This window comes from Uloborus diversus, unplaced genomic scaffold (assembly GCF_026930045.1).
Source record: "Uloborus diversus isolate 005 unplaced genomic scaffold, Udiv.v.3.1 scaffold_35, whole genome shotgun sequence".
In the NCBI taxonomy this organism is placed as follows: Eukaryota; Metazoa; Arthropoda; class Arachnida; order Araneae; family Uloboridae; genus Uloborus; species Uloborus diversus.
Window position 1 is genome coordinate 481,413 of NW_026558516.1, and position 24,184 is coordinate 505,596.

The 24,184-nt window shown below is 33.3% G+C and overlaps 1 protein-coding gene across 1 annotated transcript; it reads right to left on the reverse strand.

Annotated features, from left to right (window-relative positions):
* Positions 1 to 3,596: 3,596 nt before the first annotated feature.
* On the reverse strand, positions 3,597 to 6,080 carry LOC129233348 (zinc finger protein 845-like). Its single transcript, XM_054867387.1, has 4 exons — positions 5,883 to 6,080; positions 5,591 to 5,723; positions 5,427 to 5,439; positions 3,597 to 5,295 (listed from the first exon to the last, which is right to left on the reverse strand). Exons 1-4 carry the CDS (start codon positions 6,078 to 6,080, stop codon positions 3,597 to 3,599), a joined length of 2,043 nt encoding a protein of 680 aa, XP_054723362.1.
* Between the last annotated feature and the right edge of the window lie 18,104 nt (positions 6,081 to 24,184).

Here is a 24,184-nt window from a genome sequence, read left to right on the forward strand (position 1 = left end):
AACTAAAAGTGGAAAATTTTCACTTTTTCTTTTTCATGGGGCAAAGTGAAAAATAAAATATTTTTCTAATGGAATATTTTCTATTCGATTATGAAACATATTTTTGATCAAAAGAATTAGTAAATAAAATTTTGAATGAATAAATGACTAATATAATGAATAAATCAAATAATATATGAAGAAAAATAAATGAGCGAGTAAAAGAATGAACAAATAAGAAAATAAGTGAACAAATCAATAAATAAGTGAATTACTAAATGAAGGAATGAATGAATTAACTAATAAATGAAAGCGTACGTGATTTATATTAAATGGTTGAGTGAGTAAATGAAACAAACTATTTAACTTTGCCCCATATATATTTGACTAATTGTACAATTAATTTAAAATAAAATAAGCTTAAATATTAATGAAATTATTACTGCATTGAATATTAGGAGGTCTCAATTAATATTTAAAATGTTAATAACAATAACTTAATCATTTTATAGTAACAAAAATAATTTGACTTACAACAAAATATTACGATACGAGTATCATTTTAAAAAAATTGCCTATATCACCAAATGCTTTAATTTTTGGTAGTAATTTTTACCTGACTGGAATAGACAACATATGATACTACATCCAGTCAATCCAGCTTATAAGAATATCGGTTAAAAACCAGTTTAACCGATAAAACGGCGATACATTTCAACCGCTTAATATAATACATTTTCAATGTACCAATCCAATGTAATGTGTTATTTTGATCCCGGTTAATGGAATATCCCGCTTGGTAAAATATTTTTTCGTGGCAAAATGGCTATTCCATCAAGCGAGTTCATGTACCCCTACTATAAAAATAAATATTACTTCACATCTGGTGACAGCCCATTTAAGTTTTGCTTTTCATATATTTTTCATTATATATATTTCATTGTTGATGATGTCGGCAGCATTACTCAATCGGTGAATTTGCTGATATATATGTATGAGAATACCGCCAACATTAATTGTTTGATTGCTGAAGAATTTTCTTTTCCTATGCTATAAGTGAGGAATAAAATTCGTATATTGAGGAATGATAGAAACACTTAAAATTAATTCTAATTATTACACAATAGTTTTTACTTTAACAAATATTTAAAGCTCACTTACTACAACAGGAAATTTGAACAAATGTAATGAATTTCTTACATCTTTACATACAGGGTGTTCCGTTTTACCCTGCACGACCTCTACTTTCGCAATTGTTAGTCCTAGATCCATACTTCCAATTGCAAAATTGTTATAATCAGATGCAGAGTTAAGATGTGGAAAGTTTGAAGCAAAAATAAAAATGAATCAAATACAAAGTATAACTTTTTATACTGGCCCCAGGACCCCCAACTTATATTTAGGAAAATTATCTCAATTGAAAAATAATTCCAACACAAAAAGTTTGCATTAGCACGACTAATATTCACAGAGTATGAAACACAGCGTTTTGTGACTTACACCACTTTATATTCGCCACCAATAACACCTTTTTGGGGAAAATATAGCGACTAACAAGAATTTAAAGTTATATGTGAGTAAAGAGTGGTTTTCCAAATTATTTGAGGTTTTGCAGTTTGTTTTTGCATATCATGGCATAACATTTGCATTTAGTTTGGAACAGCAATGAAAAATATAAATACTTAAGTTTTTTTACTTCCACAACCTGTCATTTCTCTGAAAGGGCGATAAGTTCTAATTTCATCTTCTGTATGGTCCCTTAAAACTTTGAACTCTAATATCTCCATCAGTTTCGGTCCCACAAATACCAAGTTTTTAGTTCTAGTAATATTTTCCAATGGAGATTATTTCCCAAAATATAAGTTAGCGGACCTAGGACCAGTTTTAAAATATAAAATTTGTATTTTTTTTGGCTTATTTTTACTTTTGCGTTTAAACGTTCTATATATAAGCTCTGCATGTGATTTTGACCACTCTTGCAATTGAAAGTATGCATCTAGGACTAGCGGTTGTGAAAATAGACTTTTTGCAGGTTAAAACCTAACACAAAACCCAGTGCAAATTAAATTAAGTGGTCGCATTCTGTTATTTCTTTTTACTGCGTATACCTCACACTGTCAAGCTTCACCAAATGAAAATTTTCCGTAGTCATTTATTTTACCATATTTCCTGTGGTATTTTTGACTTGCTAGCCATTCTTTTAACACAACAAAGCTCGAAATTAATTGTAGTAGCAGCGCAATCACACTTTCGGCAAACCGCAAAAGAAGTGCAATAGCTCACCGTTGCATTCAAATGGTAAAGAAACTAAGCTTCAAAGATACTAAAGATGTCTGAGACATTTGCATATGGGTCAATCTTAAAAAAGTAACTTTTTTGTCATACGCCTTTTACAGTAAAAACTTTAAGGAACGATTCCTTTAACAATGCTTTTAAATTTCAACAAAAATATATCTATTTAAACTTGCCAACAATTTTTTAATATTAATTTTCATTTTAATATACTTTAAGGTTCACAACATGTGAATTCTCACCGAATGGCATGTCGAACACCTGATGTGAGTTTATGTTGCTTAATAACTTGTTTAATTGAACAAGTGTCTCAAATACTAAATGTTTAAGTACATTTAATTTTTTAACATTGTGTTTTGTTTGGATAAGTATTCTTTATTTGTCTAAGTATGGTATAGATGAAAAGTTAAGGAATTTTAGGACAAAGCTCGAAAATTTAGGACAAAATTTGAAATTTTACAGTTTAGGACAACTCCTACCCTTGTATGTACAAGTGCGCTCAGATGCCTAGCGGCAGCCTGAAGGGGGGGGGGGGGGGGGGGTCCTCACACAAATTCGCTGGCAGGGCACAGATGTCCTTTTTTGCTCTGAAATTCACGTTTTCGTCTCGCTATCAGGGTAATATTGTAAGATTCACACACAAAAAAAAGATAAGTTCTGGAGTAGTGAAATCTGTTATCACACAACAAAAATTGTACCTTTTCTAATTGAAGATGATGCTGAATGTACAATGTATTTAATAGTTAGAATCACATTCCCTAAAACTGCAAAATAATAAAACAAAACAATCAACAGACTTTAATCATTTTTAACCACTTTATTGAAGTCATGATTTCATCAGGCTAATGTAAATTAACAATCCCAACCATTTTATTGTTTAAAAAAATTGTATTTTCATTTTTTTTTGCAGTTACATTCAAACTTAAATCATACAACCAAAAATATGATGTTCAGTCCATAATCATCTCGTACACCAATTATTTCATAATAACGGAGGGAAGATGGGGGGGGGGGGGCAACTTCTACAAAAAAACATATGAAATAAATTATTACTGGTGCTAGAGGAATGATTTTCAGCGACAATGTCTTCAATTTATATTTATTCAGGAGGGTAACCCCCCCCCCCCCAACTGAAACCAAATAATTTAAAAAAACCTCTAAAAAAGTTCAATAGAGCAGCATGAACCATGACCTTTCCCTCACCTGCCAAGGACACACCTAATTAAAGGAAGAGAAAATATACCAAAACATTGCAATGCATTGGAATATCGCGATATTTCACTGCCAATGTATCGCAATGTTCAAATCTGCAACATCGCCCAGCACTAATGAGAAGAATATGGTTTTTCTTCAGCGTGTATCCTCAAATGTTTTTTCAAACTTGAACTATGAGCAAATATCATTTTACAATACTCACAAGAATATGGTTTTTCCTTTGTGTGAGTCCTCAAATGAATTTTCAAATGTGAACTCTGAGAGAATGTCTTGTTACACTGAGCACAAGAATATGGTTTCTCATTAGTGTGTATCCTCAAATGTATTTTCATATCTGACATCCGAGAAAAAGTCTTTTTACAATACTCACAGGAATATGGTTTTTCCTTTGTGTGAGTCCTCAAATGTCTTTTCAAAGTAGAATGATCAGAAAATGCCTTTTTACAATACTGACAAGAATATGGTTTTTCATTAGTGTGTGTTCTCAAATGTGTTTTAAAATTTGAATTAAAAGAAAATGCCTTTTTACAAAACTCACAGGAGTATGGTTTTTCATTAGTGTGCGTCCTCAAATGTGATTTTAAACTTGAACTCTGAGAGAATGTCTTATTACACTGATCACAAGAATATGGTTTTTCATTAGTGTGTGTCTTCATATGAGATTTCAAACCTGAATTAGAAGAAAAAGTCTTTTTACAACATTCACAGGAATACGGTTTTTCATGAGTGTGTATCCTCAAATGTGTTTTCAAAACTGAACTAACAGAAAATGCCTTTTTACAATGATTACAAGAATATGGTTTTTCATTAGTGTGCATCCTTAAATGCTTTTTGAAAGAAAAACTATGAGAAAATGTCTTTTTACAATACTCACAGGAATATGGTTTTTCATTAGTGTGTATCCTCAAGTGTGATTTCAAACTTGAAGTATTAGAAAATGCCTTCTTACAATGCTCACAAGAATATGGTTTCTCGTTTGTGTGCGTCCTTAAATGTGTTTTTAAATTTGCACTAAAAGAAAATGTCATCTGACAATACTCACAAGAATATGGTTTTTCGTTAGTGTGTGTCCTCAAATGTAATTTCAAGCTTGAATTAACAGAAAATGCCTTTTTGCAATGGTCACAAGAATATGGTTTTTCCCTAGTGTGTACCCTCAAATGCGTTTTCAAATGACCAATCTGAGAAAATTTCTTTTTACAATAATCACAAGAATATGGTTTTTCATTATTGTGTGTCCTCAAATGTATTTTTAAACTTGAATTAACAGAAAATTTCTTACTACAATGCTCACAAGAATAGGGTTGTTCCTTTGTGTGAGTCCTCAAATGTGTTTTCAAAGCATAACTATCAGTAAATGGCTTTTTACAATGCTCGCAAGAATATGGTTTTTCATTAGTGTGTCTCCTCAAATGTGTTTTCAAATTTCCGATCTGAGAAAATGCCTTTTTACAATACTCACAAGAATAAGGTTTTTCATTAGTGTGTATCCTCAAATGATTTTTTAAACTTGAACTATGAGCAAATGTTGTTTTACAATACTCACAAGAATATGGTTTTTCGTTAGTGTGTGTCCTCAAATGTGATTTCAAACTGGAACTCTGAGAAAATGTCTTTTTACAATGCGCACAAGAATATGGTTTTTCATTAGTGTGTATTCTCAAATGTAGATTCAAGCTAGAATTATTAGAAAACTTTGTTTCACAATACTTACAAGAATATGGTTTTTCTTTAGTGTGCACCCTCAAATGTATTTTCAAACTAGAACCCTGAGAAAATGTCTTTTTGCAATGCTCGCAAGAATATGGTTTTTCGTTAGTGTGTATCCTCAAATGTGATTTTAAATAAACAAACTGAGAAAATGCCTTTTTACAACAGTCACAAGAATATGGTTTTTCGTTAGTGTGTGTCCTCAAATGTGTTTTTAAACTTGAACTAACAGAAAATGTCTTTCTGCAATGCTTACAAGAATATGGTTTTTCTTTAGTGTGCACCCTCAAATGCATTTTCAAACTAGAACCCTGAGAAAATGTCTTTTTACAGTGCACACAAGAATATGGTTTTTCATTAGTGTGTACCCTTAAATGTGTTTTTAAACTGGAACCCTGAGAAAATGTCATTTTACAATACTCACAAGAATATGGTTTTTCATTAGTGTGTATCCTCAAATGAGCTTTTAAATGTGAACTCTGAGAGAAAGTCTTATTACACTGACCACAAGAATACGGTTTTTCATTAGTGTGTACCCTTAAATGTGTTTTTAAACTGGAACCCTGAGAAAATGTCATTTTACAATACTCACAAGAATATGGTTTTTCTTTAGTGTGCACCCTCAAATGTATTTTCAAACTAGAACCCTGAGAAAATGTCTTTTTACAGTGCACACAAGAATACGGTTTTTCATTAGTGTGTACCCTTAAATGTGTTTTTAAACTGGAACCCTGAGAAAATGTCATTTTACAATACTCACAAGCATATGGTTTCTCATTCGTGTGTATTCTCAAGTGAGTTATTAATTCTGAATTTTGCAAAAATGATTTTTTACAATAATCACAAGCATATGGTTTCCTTTCAGTGCACAATGTTTCATGCATATTTGAGTTTGTTTTTATAGGAACAGACATGTCCACATAATTTGAAGATTATCTTTCACATGAAGCAGTAGCTCAAAGGCAGATTTTAAGGCAAGTTCAATAATATGCTGCTTCATTACACAAACACTAAATGCATCTTCTTATTTTTCTCAGTTAATTTGAAGATAAAGATTTACATAAAGCAGCAGCCTAAAAGCCATCCTAAGGTATGTTTAATTTCATTACATAAATGCTATGTGCTTCTAATTTTGGTTTAGTTCATCTAAAAAACCTCTAAATTTTACTTGCGTACAGTAAATGTTACTAGTAAAAAAAAAATGGAATAGATATCTTTTGCTGCACATTAGAGAATATTATCAAGGTTATGGATATTTATCAACAATCTATTGTCAAAAGCCACCTCTTTCTTGATGACTCAAAATTCATTTCCTAATTTGTAAATTTCCATAAAAACAAATAAAATAGACTTTTGTGTTCTTCAATTTAAGGGGCCTTATGTGAGAGGTGTTTATACACAGGCCATGTTCAACTTGTATTCTTAAATTCAAAATTTTAAAAAATTCTGGTATAAAATAATAAAATATCATTTCACAGTGCAAAGAAGTGTAACGATGAATGTCCTCTTTCAAAAGAATGCTCAGACAGCATAGCTATACCGAAAACTCTTCAATGTTTGAAAATCACTTGTATCGGAGCAGAATCTCCCGATGTCTATGATGCGATGTCCGGTTTAAAGAGCCGAACTTGGCACGAAGAAGCACCTACACACAAAAAAGAAAGCATCTTAAAGAATTAAATTGTAAACACAATCAAAAAAAAAAATTTTTTAATAAAAATGTTACATATAATCATAATTACTATTTATTTGTTGAGTAATGGGGCATATAATACTATTACTATGATAATAAAATATCAATACAAAACATAAATTTAGTATATTACCTTTTCTGTTATTTTTAAAAAGAAATAAATAACATTAATTTGGTTAACCCAAATGTTTTTTTATGTTGCTTGGCAGGGTTCGTACTCAATTCCAGAAATTAAATGATGGAGTTTTGGAGGAGTAAAATGAGGATTTGAAGGAAAACATACTAATGTGCTGTCCTTAAATGTAGTCGCATTTTTTTTTCAACATCTCTGACCCCCTACCCCCTTTTCACAAAGTGTCACACTTCATCCTACTCCTCCTCTTGTCACATGTCATTTTTATATAAACATATTGTTATAATAACTGTGTGTTGTCACTTCTTGTCACCCTATCTCTTCCCTCGTCACAATTTCGTGAACCAGTCTCCCTCCTCCTCAAGGCATGACATCACTTGTGGATGACCCATTTTACAATATTATAACTGCCATTTGCTAAACAATTATGTTTTTATCACAATCACTGAATATAGTACATCTGCATGAAATACACCACTGAATATACCATAGTACATCTGCTTATGTATCTTTAAGTAATGATTAGAGAAACCGACTTTTGCAGCTGAGAGTGTGGTGGAAGGAAATGCAATAATCATAAAACTTGAAAAATAGTCAAGCCCCCATTTAAGCATGGTTTACTTCAATTATGAAATGTCTTAGTCATCTAATAATTTTTTCACCCCTTCATCACCCTTATACCTTCGCCCTTGTGACAAAGTTAAGTTGTCGATCAAAGTATGTATTTTAAGTTACTATCATAGAGGAAGACTATGTAGTAGTCTTCAACTAAAAAAGAAGTAGTTTTGTAGGAGTGCAAACCAAAATGAAGGAGTTTGAAGGGCTCTTCGAAAAAATTTCCCAAATGAAGGAGTATTGGAGGAGTTTTGAAGGAGCGTACGAACCGTGTTGAATAGTAGCTCAGATAATAAAGATAAAAAATATCAAGGTATTTTCAGAATAAACATTGAATACATATTGTGATACATATCATGATAAATATATGAACTGATATATGGATGCTTCACTTGCCAAATCGATGAACTCCATAAAGCAATAAGTCGAGAAAAGTGATGAAGAAGATACTATTATCCATAAGAGTGAATGGGCCCTCGTGTTACATTTTCTGCCATTTCAGGATCAGAAATGAACCAAAAGTTTCACATAAATTCACATTTTAAGCATTGATTAAGCACAATTGAAGCAGAAATAAGGATTTTTTTAAAAAGTGGAGTTAATCGATTTGGAAACTGAGCAGTGTTTTGTTTTGGACTGTCCAAAACTGGTTTAGCACAGGACAGTTGGTTTTTACCGTCCAAAACCGTCTCAAACTGTCCAAAAGTATGCTAAAGCTAAAGGGGCGCAACCCAATCAATTCATATTTACTGAAATATTCGTAATGCATAAATATACATATTAATGAAGTTTAATTAATGTGTGAGTATTTGATTCGCCTTGTTTTCCCAAAATTTACGACATGGACTTTGAGTAAACAAGTTTTGGAGACCCTGAGTTTTGCTACACCTTATTTATTATTATTTTTTTTCAAACATATGAGTAATTACAGGGAGAATGGGTTCAACTTTCTGGGGATTGGGATGGAGTTTATTACTAGATGTATACAATATTAACCTTGAAACAGAAATGTAATAGCCACTTAGCTAGGGGGTCCGGGGTTTTTTCCCCCATAAAATTTTCAAAATTGTAGTTTTAAAACCAGTTTTAGACAATCTCTGGTGATGTTAGGGGGATAAAAGGTTTGGTGGCCCCTTCCCGGTAATTTTTCAATATTGAAACTTCAAAAACACAATTGTAGATAGTCTACTGTTGTGTTAGGAAGAGGGGAGGGATCGGGGGCTCTCCTCCGATAGGTTTTCAAAATTGTAGTTCTAAAAACGCAGTTTTAGACTATCTATGGTAATGTTAGGGGAAAAGAAGATTCGGCAGCTCGCCCCCGGAAAATTTTCGCAATTAAAGTCTTAAAAACGCTGTTTTAGGCTATCTATGGTTGGGGGACAGGCAGGTTTCAGAAACTGATCCTCTGAAATTGCAATTGTAGTCGACCTTTGTGACGTTAAGAAAAAGTTTTCCGAAGCTCTCCCGGCATTTTCTTGTAATTGAAGCCCTGAAAATCAAATTTAAGACGTTAATACTGTTGACGAGAGTGGGGGAAGGGAGAAGGGTGCTTCACTTAATTTTTCAAACTTGTAGCTTTAAAAACACAGTTTTGATAGATCTTGATAATGTTAGTGGAAGGTAAATTTTGGTGTCATTCCCCCGGCAGTTTTACGAAATTGACACTCCAAAAACGCAATTTTAGGATTGTCTCTGATTGTTTTAAGGAGAGAAGGGGGAATCAGGGGCTCTCTCCTACATTTTTTTCAAAATTGCAGTTCTGGAACTGCACTTTTAGGTGACTCTTGATGATAAAGAGGGTGTTATTCGAGCATTACAGTGGGAGCGCACACCTGGAAGTTTCATAGCCAAAAAAGATGGATCACACACAGATACCTTGTGACCGTTTTTTTTTCCAGAAATCCTCAAAAATGAATTCAGCTATTCATCACACATCGAAAATCAGAACTCGAGAATTTTATCGCACCAAAGATCCTTTTAAGCGTATCAGATATAAAAGAAAGTAAAAATGACTTAGGAAAAATAATTAAAACACCAAGAGAATACAACCCAACAAAAGTTGAAAATTTGAAGTAAAGGAGGGAAATCGGAGGTAGGGAGATGAAAGTGAACACACTACTGGATTTCCAGTGAATAAACAAAACACAATCACCCCTGTTACATACCTTAATTATTTTGGTAGCAGGGCTCGAAAATTATTCTGCTCAACCTGCCCGAGGCATGTAAAAATTTCTATAGGGCATGAATCTTTTACCCTGACATGCCCGGCCGGGCATGTAATTTTTTAATCAAATATTTTTTCTTAAAATATAATTATTTCGTATTTTATCGAAAAATTACCATATCCTTACTTGCAGCTCGAATTTATTTCAAGCCCTTCTGCTAAGATTGTTTGCTGTTTCCGGTTTGCGTGGAAGCCATCCTTCCCGTTATATAATTTAATTTTTTTTTAATTCAATGACGGCTTATTATGTACTATTTCTTCAAACTATTTTTTTTTAATGATTGATATAAAAATAATTCATTTGATCAATGCAGTACGACAAATTCAAATGCTTTTATTGATATACAATAAGGAAACCTGGGCATGTAACTTTTAGACAAACATGCCCGGCAGGGTATGTAAAATTTGAAAGATTTTTCTAGCCCTGTTTGGTAGACAAAGAAAATGTGATGTAATTATAAATTTAACTTTATAAAATTATATAATTCAGCTTTTTACATAAAATACAAACTTTAAGTTACAGGGTTTAGGTGCTCGATTGTTTGGATTTAAATTTTATTCAAAAAATCTGTAATAACTGAAAGTCAGATAATGCTATTTAATTTTGTAATTTTGACTTTAATTAATTGTATTTAAACAAAACAAAAGTAATTACTTTTTAGTTATTTAAAATAATATAAAACGGTAATCTGATGTAGCATGTGACAAAATAATTTCTAATTGCCAAAAATATAAAAATATTTAAAAGATGCAAAGGGTTGAAACCTCAATAAAGGGAAGCAAACTTTCACAAATTAAGTTCAAATGCGGCAAGTTTCCCATAAAATAAACTCATTTATTTTTTACTAAAATTAAACATAAAATATGCTAATCTGAGGTAGCATATGCGAAAATAACAATCGAATACCCAAAATTTTTAAATATTTGCAGGATGCAAAAAGATTGAAATTTCAAACACATGAGCAATTTTCGGCGAAATCCGAGCAAGTTTAATGTTGTCCGAAATAAACCCTTTGTTAAATATTGAAATTGAACAAAAAATAAACTAATGTGAGGCACCACATGTCAAAATAACTTCCAATCTCAAAAAACTTCAAAATATCAACAAGATGCAAAAGGATTGAAATCCCAAACACGAAAGCAATTTTTCACGATGTTGCAAATCGAATACATGTTCTGAAAATTGCATTGGTCAAATACTTAAAAAAAATTAAGCACAATCTGATGATTTTTGAAAGAATTTAAGCTTTTTCAAGGTTTTTAAGCACTTGAAAACAAACTTTTTTTTTCAAGCACTTTTCAAGGTTTTTCAAGGGTGTACGAACCCTAAAGTTTTATAACATTAGTATTAAATCATCAATTCCTTAGTCTTCAAACTATGATTTTAAAAATATTTTTTGTTAAAACATCATGTAAAACTTATTTGCAAAAACCATTAAAAAAATTAAGGTTTTTTTTTTTTTTTTGGACCTAAATATTGTGCATTTAATAACAAATGGAACTGAAATTAGCTGTCTCGAATTTCCTTTCATAACTCTACCAACTGTTCAGGGCCGTATATATATATATATATATATATATATATATATATATATATATATATATATATATATATATATATATATATATATATATATATATATATATATATATATATAATATATATATATATATATATATATATATATATATATATATATATAACCAGAAAATAATTTTGGGGAGGGTTTGTAAACTTTCATGCGGAGCTTACGAAATATAAAGAAAGTTGTGCCAATGCTCAAGTCTTGTCTTTTATGAAAGCGATTTATGAAATTAATATGCATATTAAAGAAATTTGAGCATTGGGACAATATTTTTTAGAAATTTTTAAACATAAAGATAAACGAACATTAAATGTCAAACCGAACTTTTCAGGGGGGGGGGGGGTTGAACCCTAAGAGCCCCTTCTTTGTATACGGCTCTGCAACTGTTACATAAGGATGCTTTTATGTAACAGAGTTACATTGGCAATTTTTTTTAAGTAAAATATTTTTTAAATAAAAATTTTAGAAGAATAATATGAAATACTCATTAATTAAATCTTATTAATATCTATATTTATGCATTACGAATTTTGCAGTAAATAAGAATTGATTAGATTACACCCCTTAAGCTTTAGCATACTTTTAGACAGTTTAAGAGTTTTGGAAGGTAAAAACCATCTGTCCTGTCCTAAACCAGTTTTGGACATTTCAAAACCCAACCGTGCTTTTAACAATTTCCTTAAAAAGTGGAATAAAAATCAATTGCTTCAAAACAAACAATAAAAGTTTGAATAAATGTTTTGACAAAGAAGTATAACAGATTGTAAAGGGAAACGGGACGAGAGTCAAGGCCTGCCCCTAGTAAATTTGGTTGCTTCTGACTGGACTGACAAAACCTCTCCTTGGCCCTGTTTATGGCATAAGATATGAATTAAAAGGAAAATCAAAACAAAATATAGAGAAGGTGGGGCACCTTGGAATACTTTTTAGATAATGATTTTTAGAAAATTTATTTTTAAACCAATTTTCACCAAACTTAGTTGAACACACTATTTAGACCTTTTTGCATCAATTAAAATTTATTTTACTCCATATATTTTTTTATCGAATTAATTAATTTAATAGCTAATTATTTTTATTGATGCGGTTAAGAAACAAAATGCTATCTTAAAAATGATCAATTTAGTCACTGCACTTGAGGAAAATCACTTTTTGAGTTATCACAGGCATTTGAGTTTTTTTTTGTCAGGTTTTAGACATGTCATGTCTAAAACAGGTTTTGAAACTCAAAAATCGAACTCTGGACAAAAGCGAAGGAGGCGAAAACAAGAAGATTGATCCTACATTTGGTTGAAATAGATATATGTTTTTTTTTTTTTTTTGAGCAATCACGATTGCTTATTGTTCTCATTTGACTGTTTTGGCGTGCTATCTTTTTATTTTCCCGCCAGCACCCTCTGCAGCATCCCCGTCGACCGGCTCCTCACGATGCTGCTCCTATAGCGAAAACCGTCTCCAGGTTGCATCTATACCCTACACACACAAACACGCATACAAACTCACACACATACACACACACACGTATGTGCACATACACATACTATACACACGAACGCCTACACACACAGCACTGCATACACAACATGCACACACATGCTTACATACACACGCATGCACCCACACACATGCGCCTACACAAACACACACGCGCATACATACACACACACGCTCGTGATTGCGAAAAACATAATTTGAATTCAAAATGCCAAAAATTCAAATTAATTTTTTTATAACCAAATAGCCTCATGTGACAAGGAGAGGGAAGGGTGAAGCGAACTGCGGTGGGGGAAATAAAATACAGTCTATGCTGCATATTTCGTTTTTTTTTTTTTTTAATTCTTTTGCATTTTGGTCATCTGTTGCAGTTTATGTTAAGAGTGCAAAAAAAGTCAAATTTCGGGGATATTTCGATAATTGGGAATCTGGCGCGGTCGTCTCATGTTTTGGCGTAAATAATTTTATTTTTGGCAACCCTGCTGATTTATAGTAACCCGATGTTTCCGATCTCTTTTTTTTATTTGCAAAGAAAAATACCTCTCGCGCAGGCCCTGGAGCCAAAAATTGACGCCATTGAAGAAAGATCGCCAGATTCCCAATTATCGGAATCTCCCCCGAATTTCAACACTTTCCTTGGTAGGAGATCCAAAACAAGTTTCTTTAAACACCTAAAAAACTCATTTCTGCAGATACGGCCTTTTCCCATCCCATGGCAGAAGGGCACGGTTCGGTAAAGAAAAAAAGAGTTCAAATACGTTTTAAAAAAGTGTCATCTCAAACACTTTAGAAGGTATGCACATAAAAATTTGGTACTTTTATTTCCCGAGAAGATTAATTAGATACTCACGATGACTTCCTCATTGGTATCAAAATGCCGATGCTGTTGAGAAATGTTCGGTAGATTACTGATCCATTATCTTCTGCCAACATTCGAAGGATAAAAGCCGGAACTTAGAACACTAAACACGAATGATAGCGACTTAAAGAGTTAGCAATGTAGCTAAATAGGAAGCTTTGATGAAATTAAAAACAGGACAAAAACGCTCACGACAAAAAAGGCGCGTCAAGTCAACAATCTCCAAAGAGAGAATCGGTCACAGTTACGTATTATTTTACTTCAGTTTTATTTGCTCCGACGACATGCTGTCCAACTGTTTCTCCTCTTCAATCGGCATCATACAATGCAAGTGTTCGTGACGTCACTGGAGGGACATGACTTCGAATTTCGAGCGTTGGCAGACATCCAAGGATTCAACGTTGGCCGAAAGATGATGGATAACGCTTTATTTAAACAATATTTTCGCTAGTTATCACAATTCGAAACTCTAGCGTTCGACTACGCTACCTTGCGGTGATTTGCAAAATTACAGAAAAAAGAAAAACATAACGTTCCACCTGTCTGTTGAGGTAAACATAGGCCCATAGGGGAATTGGTCTTCCGACCAAATCTGAGGAAAGTATCTGAGTGCACGGGCAATTCCAACATGGCTGCCTGCTCCAATTCGAAGTAGAGGACTAAGAAATTTATTAAATAATGGATATCCGCCGCGACATCAGATAAGTAGGGGAGTGTTAGTAATTCAGTTCGAACACGACCGTAATCAAGCAGTCTGCAAGTAGTTCTAGGGGGCCGTGGTAGCCTGATCGGTAAGGCATTGGACTCGGGGCCGGAGGGACTCGGGTTCGATCCTCGCTGGTCGAAGACCCACCGTCGTCATTAAAGGGGACTGGGCGACGTTAAATATGCTCGTGGTCTCAATGTCCTCCAAGTGAAACGATACCTCTGGGGGTGCTAGTACCAGGTAGCTATTAGCTTGACTAGTTCTAAATTCTCATTAACTGTTCGATCCGGTGATGGTGCTGCCATCTATCGGTATATAAAAAAAATAATGGAGGCAAGGCACTTAGTATGCAGTCCTCGACATAAATACAGTTGAAGTCAGTTGTGACTCTTGAATAGAATAGAAAGTAGTTCTAGGGAAGTTAACTGCAACTGTGAACAGTTGTTTGCGCGGTTGCCTCTGGCGCGGAATCCTTTGTGTTTTGCGTGTTGTTTTTCTTTTTTCGTTTTCCTCTTTATAGATTTGAGAGGCCCCTCTTTTACAACGCTTTTTTACTATTTTTAAAGCAACTGTTGTCAGAGCTTTGAAATGTACAGCATCTATCATCACACCAAGCAATCTCCTACTCTAAGCGAAGAAACGATTATTTTGGTTCAATAGGTATGAAAGCTACTTTGCCAAAAATGAAAGAATTCTTTTGGTTCTTTAAAACTTTATGATCACGTTTACTCTGTTGATAATTTTATATACAAATTTCATTATTGTTGGATCCCACATGAGTGCACAACTCGTGCGTTATGATACAAATACAAATATGCAAATACAAATGTGACGACCAGCAACAGGCTCTGGGCCCAGCTAGGCTGGTCCTAGTCAATTAATTAGTCCCCAATGAAGATCAATGGCCCTCTTAAAGCTATCCACTCCCTTGCTCATTACCGCCTCTTCCGGTAAGCTATTCCAAGTGCCCACGACCCTGCTAAAGTAGTAGTTTTTCCTGATTTCCAAGTTAGCCTGAGATTTAAATAGCTTAAAACAATGACCCCTTGTCCTGCTTTCCCCGCAAAAATTTAATCCATTTACATCTTTCATTTTGATAAATTTAAATAACTGAATCATGTCCCCTCTGACTCTCCTTTGCTCCAGGCTATACATGTTAAGCCTATTAAGTCTGGTATCATAATCTAAATCTGAGAGTCCCCTTACTAATTTAGTTACCCTTCTTTGAACCCTTTCCAATACAAAAATATCTTTCTTCAGATAAGGCGACCAAAACTGAACAGCATACTCCAAATGAGGTCTTACTAAACTCCTATATAAAGGCAGAAGAACTTTCTTAGATTTGTTTGAAATAGATCTATTGATGAACCCAAGCATTTTGTTGGCTTTGTTACTAGCAATACTGCACTGTTGACTAAACTTGAAGTCCTGATTTATAAAGACACCCAGATCCATAACATTTTCTGCCTGATTTATGACTGAACCCTGTAAACGATATCTCATATGCTTATTTCCATGACCTAAGTGTAGCACTTGACATTTCCCTACATTAACTGCCATACCCCATTTATCTGCCCACTTAGTAATATGATCTAAATCCTCTTGCAGCTGTTTTACCTGTTCTTCATTTTCGACAATCCCCATAACTTTTACATCGTCAGCAAAACAATTCATGCTTCCAGAAATATTTTCATTGATGTCATTCATAAATATAATAAACAAAAGAGGCCCTAAAACTGATCCCTGAGGAACCCCACTTAAAACATCACTCCAATTAGAGTGATTTCCTCTCACAACTAGTACTCTTTGCTTCCTACCAGTAAGCCAATTTCTTACCCAAAGTAAAGTTTTTCCTCCTATTCCAATGTCAGCTAACTTGCTGAGAAGAGCAATATGCGGTACCTTGTCAAAAGCTTTTTGAAAATCAATATAAACAACATCCACACATTTTTTGTTATCTAAAGCTGAGGTAACCTTGTCGTAGAAATGCAATAGATTAGTAGTACAGGATTTACCTTTCCTGAAACCATACTGCAAACTAGTCAACAGACTATTAGTCTCTAAGAACATCATGATCTTAATTTTGATCAAAGTTTCGAAAATCTTACAAATCACCGAAGTCAAACTTACAGGTCTATAATTCCCAGCAATACCTTTAGACCCCTTCTTGAAGAGTGGCGTTATGTTAGCCAGCTTCCAGTCCTCTGGCACCATCCCCGAGTTATAAGAAGCATTGAAAATAATCAAAATAACATCCACTAATTCCTCTGCACATTCTACTAAAATTTTTGGATAAATATTATCTGGTCCCGGAGCTTTAGTTGCTTTAATCTTTTTCAAATGAAATAAAACCTCCTCCCTGGAAAATACAAAATCCTCAAGCTGTATAATAGCTTGTGTCTTGTTAGTGTCAACTGTTGAGATACAGTTATCGTTAAACACACTGGAAAAAAAGTTATTTAGAACATTTGCAATATCCCTATCGTTTTGGATTAAATTTCCATGCTCATCAACCAAGTTTTGCTGAAGTAAACGTAACATTGTGTTAGCAGAGAGAAAACGTTTCATTCACCAAGGGGGGGGGGGGGGGATCTCACTTTTGTTTTTTTTTTAAATTTTCTGAGAAGTTTTTAAAAGCTAATTAATTCAAACACTTTCACAATTTAAACTCCTTTTTTATTTGTTGGACATAAAAATTGCCACAGACAATGGACATAAAAATTAATTTTGAACTATAATAGTATTTCTTAACTCTAAACGGCATTAAAAAAATATTTCAATGATTTTAAATAAATATATTTAACTTTTTTTTAAACTGGTCAATAAATAGCCCAAATTGTCTTGACTAAGTCTTGTCACATCTGATTTTCTCAATATTTGTAGATTGTACAGAGGAAACTACTCTAGCTAAAAGGCTTTCATGTGAATTATTTTCTGCAAACCAACAAGTCACAAATCTCAAATAAACAAGGTATATTTTTTAGAAATTAACAGGTTTTACAAATGGTCGGACAGAAAACAGAATAGGATGTACAGAATTTTCATTATCTTACGACAAAAAAATTTAATATTTCTCACTCTAAACACAGAAATAGGGAAACAGGCAACATAAAATTCAAAGAAATGTCTTGATTAAGCTGGAATTCAGTAAAAAGGGGATTTAAGCTACTTGAGGTTCTAAAGTAGTTTTGCATAACAAAATGAAATGCAATAAAGTAAAATGCAAAAATGCAAAAAAAAAAAAAAAAAAAAATATAATTAAAAACAAACAAATGAACAATAGATTTTATCAAACTTTGACCTAACTGTTGGTAATCATGAGAACTAAGAAATCTGAAACTTCACCATTTTTGGGTTTTGTCGTCTTTTTTACTTTTTTTCAGAAAATGCTGAATTTTCAAGCTTTTTTTACCCCAAGACAATATTTGTGCTTTGTCCGTATACTTATGCTGCAATATGCTACAAGCACCCCGCATTTTCCCTAAAAAAAGACAAAAAAAAACCCAGATTTCTTTTTAAAAAAACCAGCTTTAGTTTTTTTTTTTTTTAGGTTTTATTTAAAAAAACCCTGGGTCCATGGGCTTTTTTTAAAAACCCGGGTTTTTGCCAACCCTGTAGGTAGCGCTGCAGTTGTGGGTGACAGGGCACACCAAAGAATTTGTAGTCTTAGTTTTCAAAACACCCAAAATGAAAATTATTGAAATTAATCCAGTCATCATTTGGCAGTTAATTTTGAGGAGAGTGGTCTTTATAAATTGCTAAATCAAAGTACTTTTACTAATTGATGTTCTTCGTATAATTGTGTCCTGTGGGTACTTTTACAGTTCTACGAGAGAACAGAAGCATAGACTATGATGTGCACAAGGAATTTATATCATCTTACAGCTTTATTTTCAAAGTTAATGTTTTTTTATTGGATACTGAGCTTAAAAAAGTTATTTTTAAAACAAAAACAAACTAGTATGTTGTGGCCATCACGAAACTTTCTGCTATATCTTTTTTATAATTCTGATCCCTCCCCATGCTTGACGAGAAAGCATTATTCCCTACAAAAACAAAATTACACATGCCAAAACTTGACGACCATCCCAATTCCCAATTTATCTCAAAAGCAAAGCAAACAATGAAAATTGAAAATTATTTTAAATGCCTTGCTTAAAATAATTACAAACATTTATTTGTTAAGAAACACAAGATGGCAACAGTTAAATTTTTTTTAATCAACGCGATTTTCTGTTTATTTTAAAACAGTTAAAATCATGCGAAAAACGCAGACGACAATCTATTACGATTTATCTTTCTTATTGTTGCAGTTACAAAACTATTTTTATTCACACAAAAAAAAAAAAAAAAAATCAGCCCCCATGGAGTGATTGGTGCCAAAATAGAACCAAGGCCTGTTTACAAATGGATTCACATTTATTCCAAATTTCATCCAGAACGTAGCATTATTTTTTGAGATATGGCACTCATAATGAAAAAAAGAACGTTCAATTGCACCACCCCTTTTTCAGCTATTGACACCAAAGTAGAATCAGCTCTTACACCCTCTAGGGGTTAATAATTTTTAAATTTTTATTTGATTCCATTCATTATTTCTTGAGATGCATCAGTCACAATTGACAACAAAAAATTTTCTATAGCTCAACCCCCGTTTGAGCTATTGACACCAAAATTGAATCAGCATCTGTGTCTGTTAGGGACAACATATGGATCAAATTTTGTTTGATTCCGCCAGTTACTTCCTGGGGAATAGCAGACACTTATAACTCAAAAAACGTCCCATTGCTCCACCCCCTTGGAGGAATTCGTGCCAAAAACCACTGGGCACAAGTTCACATAACGGTACATATGTGTACCAAATTTCGTTCGATTTCATGCGGTAGTTTTTTCTGTAGAGTGGCCACAAAAAACTGGTCACACACAGACATGACACACACACAGACAGACCCTTTCCAAAAATGATCGAAACTCAGCACGCCTCAAAACATTCGAATCCGTCGAAAATTTGCACGAATCTAATGCTTCCTTCTACATATTAAATATAGAAGAAAGTAAAAACATCAGAATGTAAATATTATAAATTTCTGAATACATTATACATACATAAAACATATACATACTTCAATAAGTTGAACTTCAAGCAGAGTAAATATTTCACCATTTTACTTAGCCCCTCTAATTCACGTTGCCCCACATAATTTTAAGCCAATCACAGTGAAATTACTATTTCTACTGCAGCAGAAAAATTACCTTTTGATCATTTGCAGTTTCTCCTTTCAAAATTGTTTCGTCTTTCAAAATTTAGCTGCAGTATGTTTAATCCGTATCAAGTGCAAAAATTTTATGAAACAATAATTTATTTTCTGCTATACGTATTAGTTAGATTTATTTTTAAGTTCTGCACTGCTCATGCCTAATCATTTTCAGGGTTAATGCTGGGTTCAAAAGTTCATTAGCATAAAAGCTAAAATTGAGGGGAAATTTTTATCAGAATGCTAAAATGTTACACATTCTCATATATTTACATATGACTCAGTGTGTTTCGTCTTCAGTTGAAAATAAAACTCATATTTTATCTGTGACAACTTTGAAGAAATAAGTACAGCAGCTATTTTTTAAATGCAAAATAAAAAAAGAAAACAACATGATTGGTCTTTAGAACGTTGCAGTCTCTCCTCCTAATAAAGCAGTTACTGGGGGACATAATGCCGGATAAGACGACGTCTCATTGAACTTAATAGCTGTTTAATCATCTGAGCCAAGGTTTACAAAGATTAAGTTGATCATGGCCATGCATGCTTCCTCTCTCTAGGATCATACATTTTTTCTTTTTTTTTTTTTTGAATGAATTTTTTATTTCATCAAAAATGCGTTGCTTTGTTTTCGCAATTGAGATGGTGTTTTCGCATTCTGCAAAAAATGCGACCGTAGCGGAAACCCTGATCCTTTTACAGGCGCCTCCTCCAAATTCGTGTTTTGTAAAATTTTAAAAACGCAATTGATACTCTCTTTCAATCACGAGAAAAGTTCCCGCCGTTAAGTCTGAGCCCGTCTACTGCCATAGAAACAGACTTCTTTTATTTTCTGCAAGGATTTTTGGAGCCATTTCTCCACTCGTTCTCTCGCCTTTGTGTAGCCGTACAGATTTTCCCAACATAAAGCTCCCCTTGGGAAAATGAGACACGCCTCGTTATTATAGCAACACACAGGCCGAGACATTTCGGCAGGGGCTTTTCTCGTGACGGTCGGACAGTATTATTAAATTTTCAGTGTTTTGTTTATTTTGTGTAAAATAAGATTCATATGTTCAATATTTTATCAATAAGGAGGTAAGTCCATAAAGAACTCGGAGTTTAGAAACTCACAACTTTAAAGTAACTTAAACTTATGGTATATTGTTATGGTATGGTATATTATGGTATATTATGGTATGGTATATGTATATTACTATCTTTTCAGCTTATAAACATAATGATAATAAGTATTGTTTAACTAAAAATTTAGACGGTACAGATGTGATATACCCCCCCCCCCCCCCCCCCCCCCCGGCGAGGATTGAATTTTTAGTTCATTTCGAAAATCGCCAGCGCTGGCAATAAAACATTTTCCGGTAGCCCCCTAGTAACCCTGCAGAACACACCTGGGAAGCAGAAATGTGAACTAATTCTTTTTGCATGTGTGTCCGTGGAGGTAGCTGCACATATATTCTGCTCTTAGAAGGATTTTAATTTGAAGTAATTCTAAGTTTTTAAGGGGTTTTTGTCAAAACTAACACAGTTTAATAATTTTACCCTAATAATAATAATAAAAAAGAGGATAATTTTCATAAGAGCGGGACATACGTGCACAGCCTGATGCGGGGGATAGAGGGAAAAGAATCTAAAAAAGGTAAATGAACTTATTTTTAAGTATTGTGTTGTTAGATAGTTAGTTTTTGATATCTTTCTTACATATATTCGCGATGTTTATTGTTGTTTTATGTTGTTTTAATGATTGTCTTCTTAAAGTATTTGTTGATCGTAAATTATTAGCTGTTGGTGCCAAAAAAGCAGCGCCAAAAACCATGTAGGACATATATTGTCATACATCGTTCTCTTGGCGACACTTCTTTGGCGCCAAGAGGAAAAAGTCACCAAGGGTGGGGTATATCACATCAGTTCCGTTTAGACTGTTTATTCAAATATTTAATCTTTTAAACTTACTTGTCCTTTAAATTTATTCAAAGTTTCCAACGAGAAATTATTTGTGCTTTCCTTTTCTTTTCACGGATGTTTGTTCAACTTAGAATTAGCTGCAATATAAAGCTACGAGCTGCTGCTTCATTTGCCGGAGCTACTTCATCTTAACTTTCTTGAGGAATGTACGAGTTCATTTCATTCATCACAATATATAAAGGTAAGGAAATCCATTTCTTTCCATTCATAAATTTTACTATGAAGAGTTGCAGGACCAATGAAAAAAATCAGAGGAGGAGGTGGTTAATTTTAGCCCTTTCTAAGGGCAAAAAAGGAAAATTTCTGAGATTCAGAAACAGATTTTTCCCCAAAACCCCTCTTGCCCCCCCCCCCTCAATTAAAAAATTACGGAATGTATTCCAGCTCAAGAAAAATATTTCATCAACGTTGAATTGAAGAGTGTTAGTTATAAACGCTTAGTAATTAGTCTTAATTTATGGCCAAGAATTTCTGTTTCGCAAATCAAGAATTTTATTTTTCTGTGTGACACATTTCTTCTGGTCTTTTGATAAGAAGAAAAAAAGAAGCAATGCACAGTATACAAATATTTTATGATAGAGCGATTATGGGAATTGCTGCTGATTTTCATTTAAGAAAGAAAAAGACCTTGTGCACATTTTTTTCTCTTTTTTTTTCAGAAAGGGAAGGGCAATCTAATGACCCCCCCCCCCCCCCCGAAAAAAAAACGAATACAGTCGTCCCTCGCTACTTCGCGCTTCAACTTTCGCAACTTCACTACATCGCGGTTTTTCCTATTTTTTTTTCAAATATAGTAAATAGCCTTTTTTATGCGCTCGTGTAAACATTTTCTACAAAGCAATAACATAGTATATGTCTTTTAAGTAAGGTCTGAGGGGCTAGTTGTACTATGTGGAGGTATAAAATCGCTGAAGAAAGTGTAGGGAATCCCATTTTAAACCGTTAAGCACTCACTGGAAAGTATAAATCACTGTATTATTACAAGGAGCTAAATACATCTGTAAATTATGTTCAACAATGTACTTGCTTTTTAAGTTGTACACGTAAATGTAGAGGAAGATGGGGGCACCTACGGTCACTAACGGGCAATTGATTCATCATCGAACAAGTTGAGGCTTTTTCATAGATTAGTAGTAGTGTATAAGAACTGTGTGTGTGTAGTTTATATCCCAATAACTAACAATGTAATATCTATTATTTCTAAAATATCTCATTTTCTCATATTTTGTGCAATATATTGAGTAATAGAGATGTAATGGTGGCTAAGGGTGCTGTTTCATGTCTAGGGGTCTCGAACTATGATTAAAAACCTATTTAGATCGCCGTAAGTAAGTTTTATGCGCTCTAATTAGAAAAATATATACAGAATAAATTCAGATATCGCGGTCAAGTCTGGAACGAAGTAACCGCGATAAACGAGAGTTGACTGTATGCTCAGTTAGGTTTTGTTGAAGTATAATATTTCTTTTCCTACAAATGTTCAACATTTTTTTCAAAATTGTGTCCTAATTTTTTAATGCCGCACTCCGACCCTTGCGAGAGCATCCAAGCCAGATAAGGGATCTTTTACATGCCACTTAATCATACAAGTGTGGGCATTTTCTTCATCTTAAAAATTTACTGACTGGGGTGAGCCTAACCAGGGTTTTCCCGTTTTCTCTAACCCAGAAAAAAGAATTGAAGCATAAATTCATCAATCTTCTTTTAAGAATACGATCGGGCTTAGCATAAATCTAAATAATAAATTTAAGATGTTAGTTTGAAACTTTAAAAAACTTTTTTTTTTTTAGGATTAAAATAAAATTTTAAGTTTTAAGTTCATTGATTTGTTTTTAAAAAAAGTGAACATAGCCTGTTTTAATACTTTCTTTTTCTACTTGTGTGTTAGAAAATTTTTACATGTGTATTGTTCTTCGTGAAAAGAATTTCAAAGCAAAATTTTGTTTGATGTTTTTACAAAACTGGGGGGGGGGGGGTCATCCCCCCCCCCGAAGGGTCATTCACGGTAATTTAGACATTTATGTAGATTCCGTAACGTGACCTTTTTTTACCATAACTTTTTAATTTACTGTTTGATTGGCATATTATTTTATTTTGGGCTTTTCCTACCACCACACCAACTCAAATTAAAATAATTTGCAAATCAAACAGTAAATTAAAAAGTTATGGCAAAAAAAGTTCACTTTACGGACTCTACATAAATGTCAAAAATACCGTGAAATGACCCGGAAACAAGAAAATGTACAGTGGAGCACCGTTTATACGTTTCTCTTTTATGCGTTTTTATCAATTTTTCGTTTTTAAAATTGGTCCCTGCAAAGTCTAATACACATTAACCAATACCTATTATACATTTTTTCGTTTGTACGCTTTTTTCATACAGTTCCTTCAAAAACGTATGAACGGTGCTTCACTGTATTTAATTTTATTACAAAGTTTTTTTTCCTGCATCCTGCAAGTC

Excerpts from the sequence above, each read along its gene's own strand:
- LOC129233348 (XM_054867387.1), bottom strand. The coding sequence starts at position 6,080 with ATGCATGAAACATTGTGCACTGAAAGGAAACCATATGCTTGTGATTAT. Across the intron at positions 5,724-5,882 it reads GGGTACACACTAATGAAAAA|AATGAAAAACCGTATTCTTG; the intron begins CCGTATTCTTGT and ends AGGGTACACACT.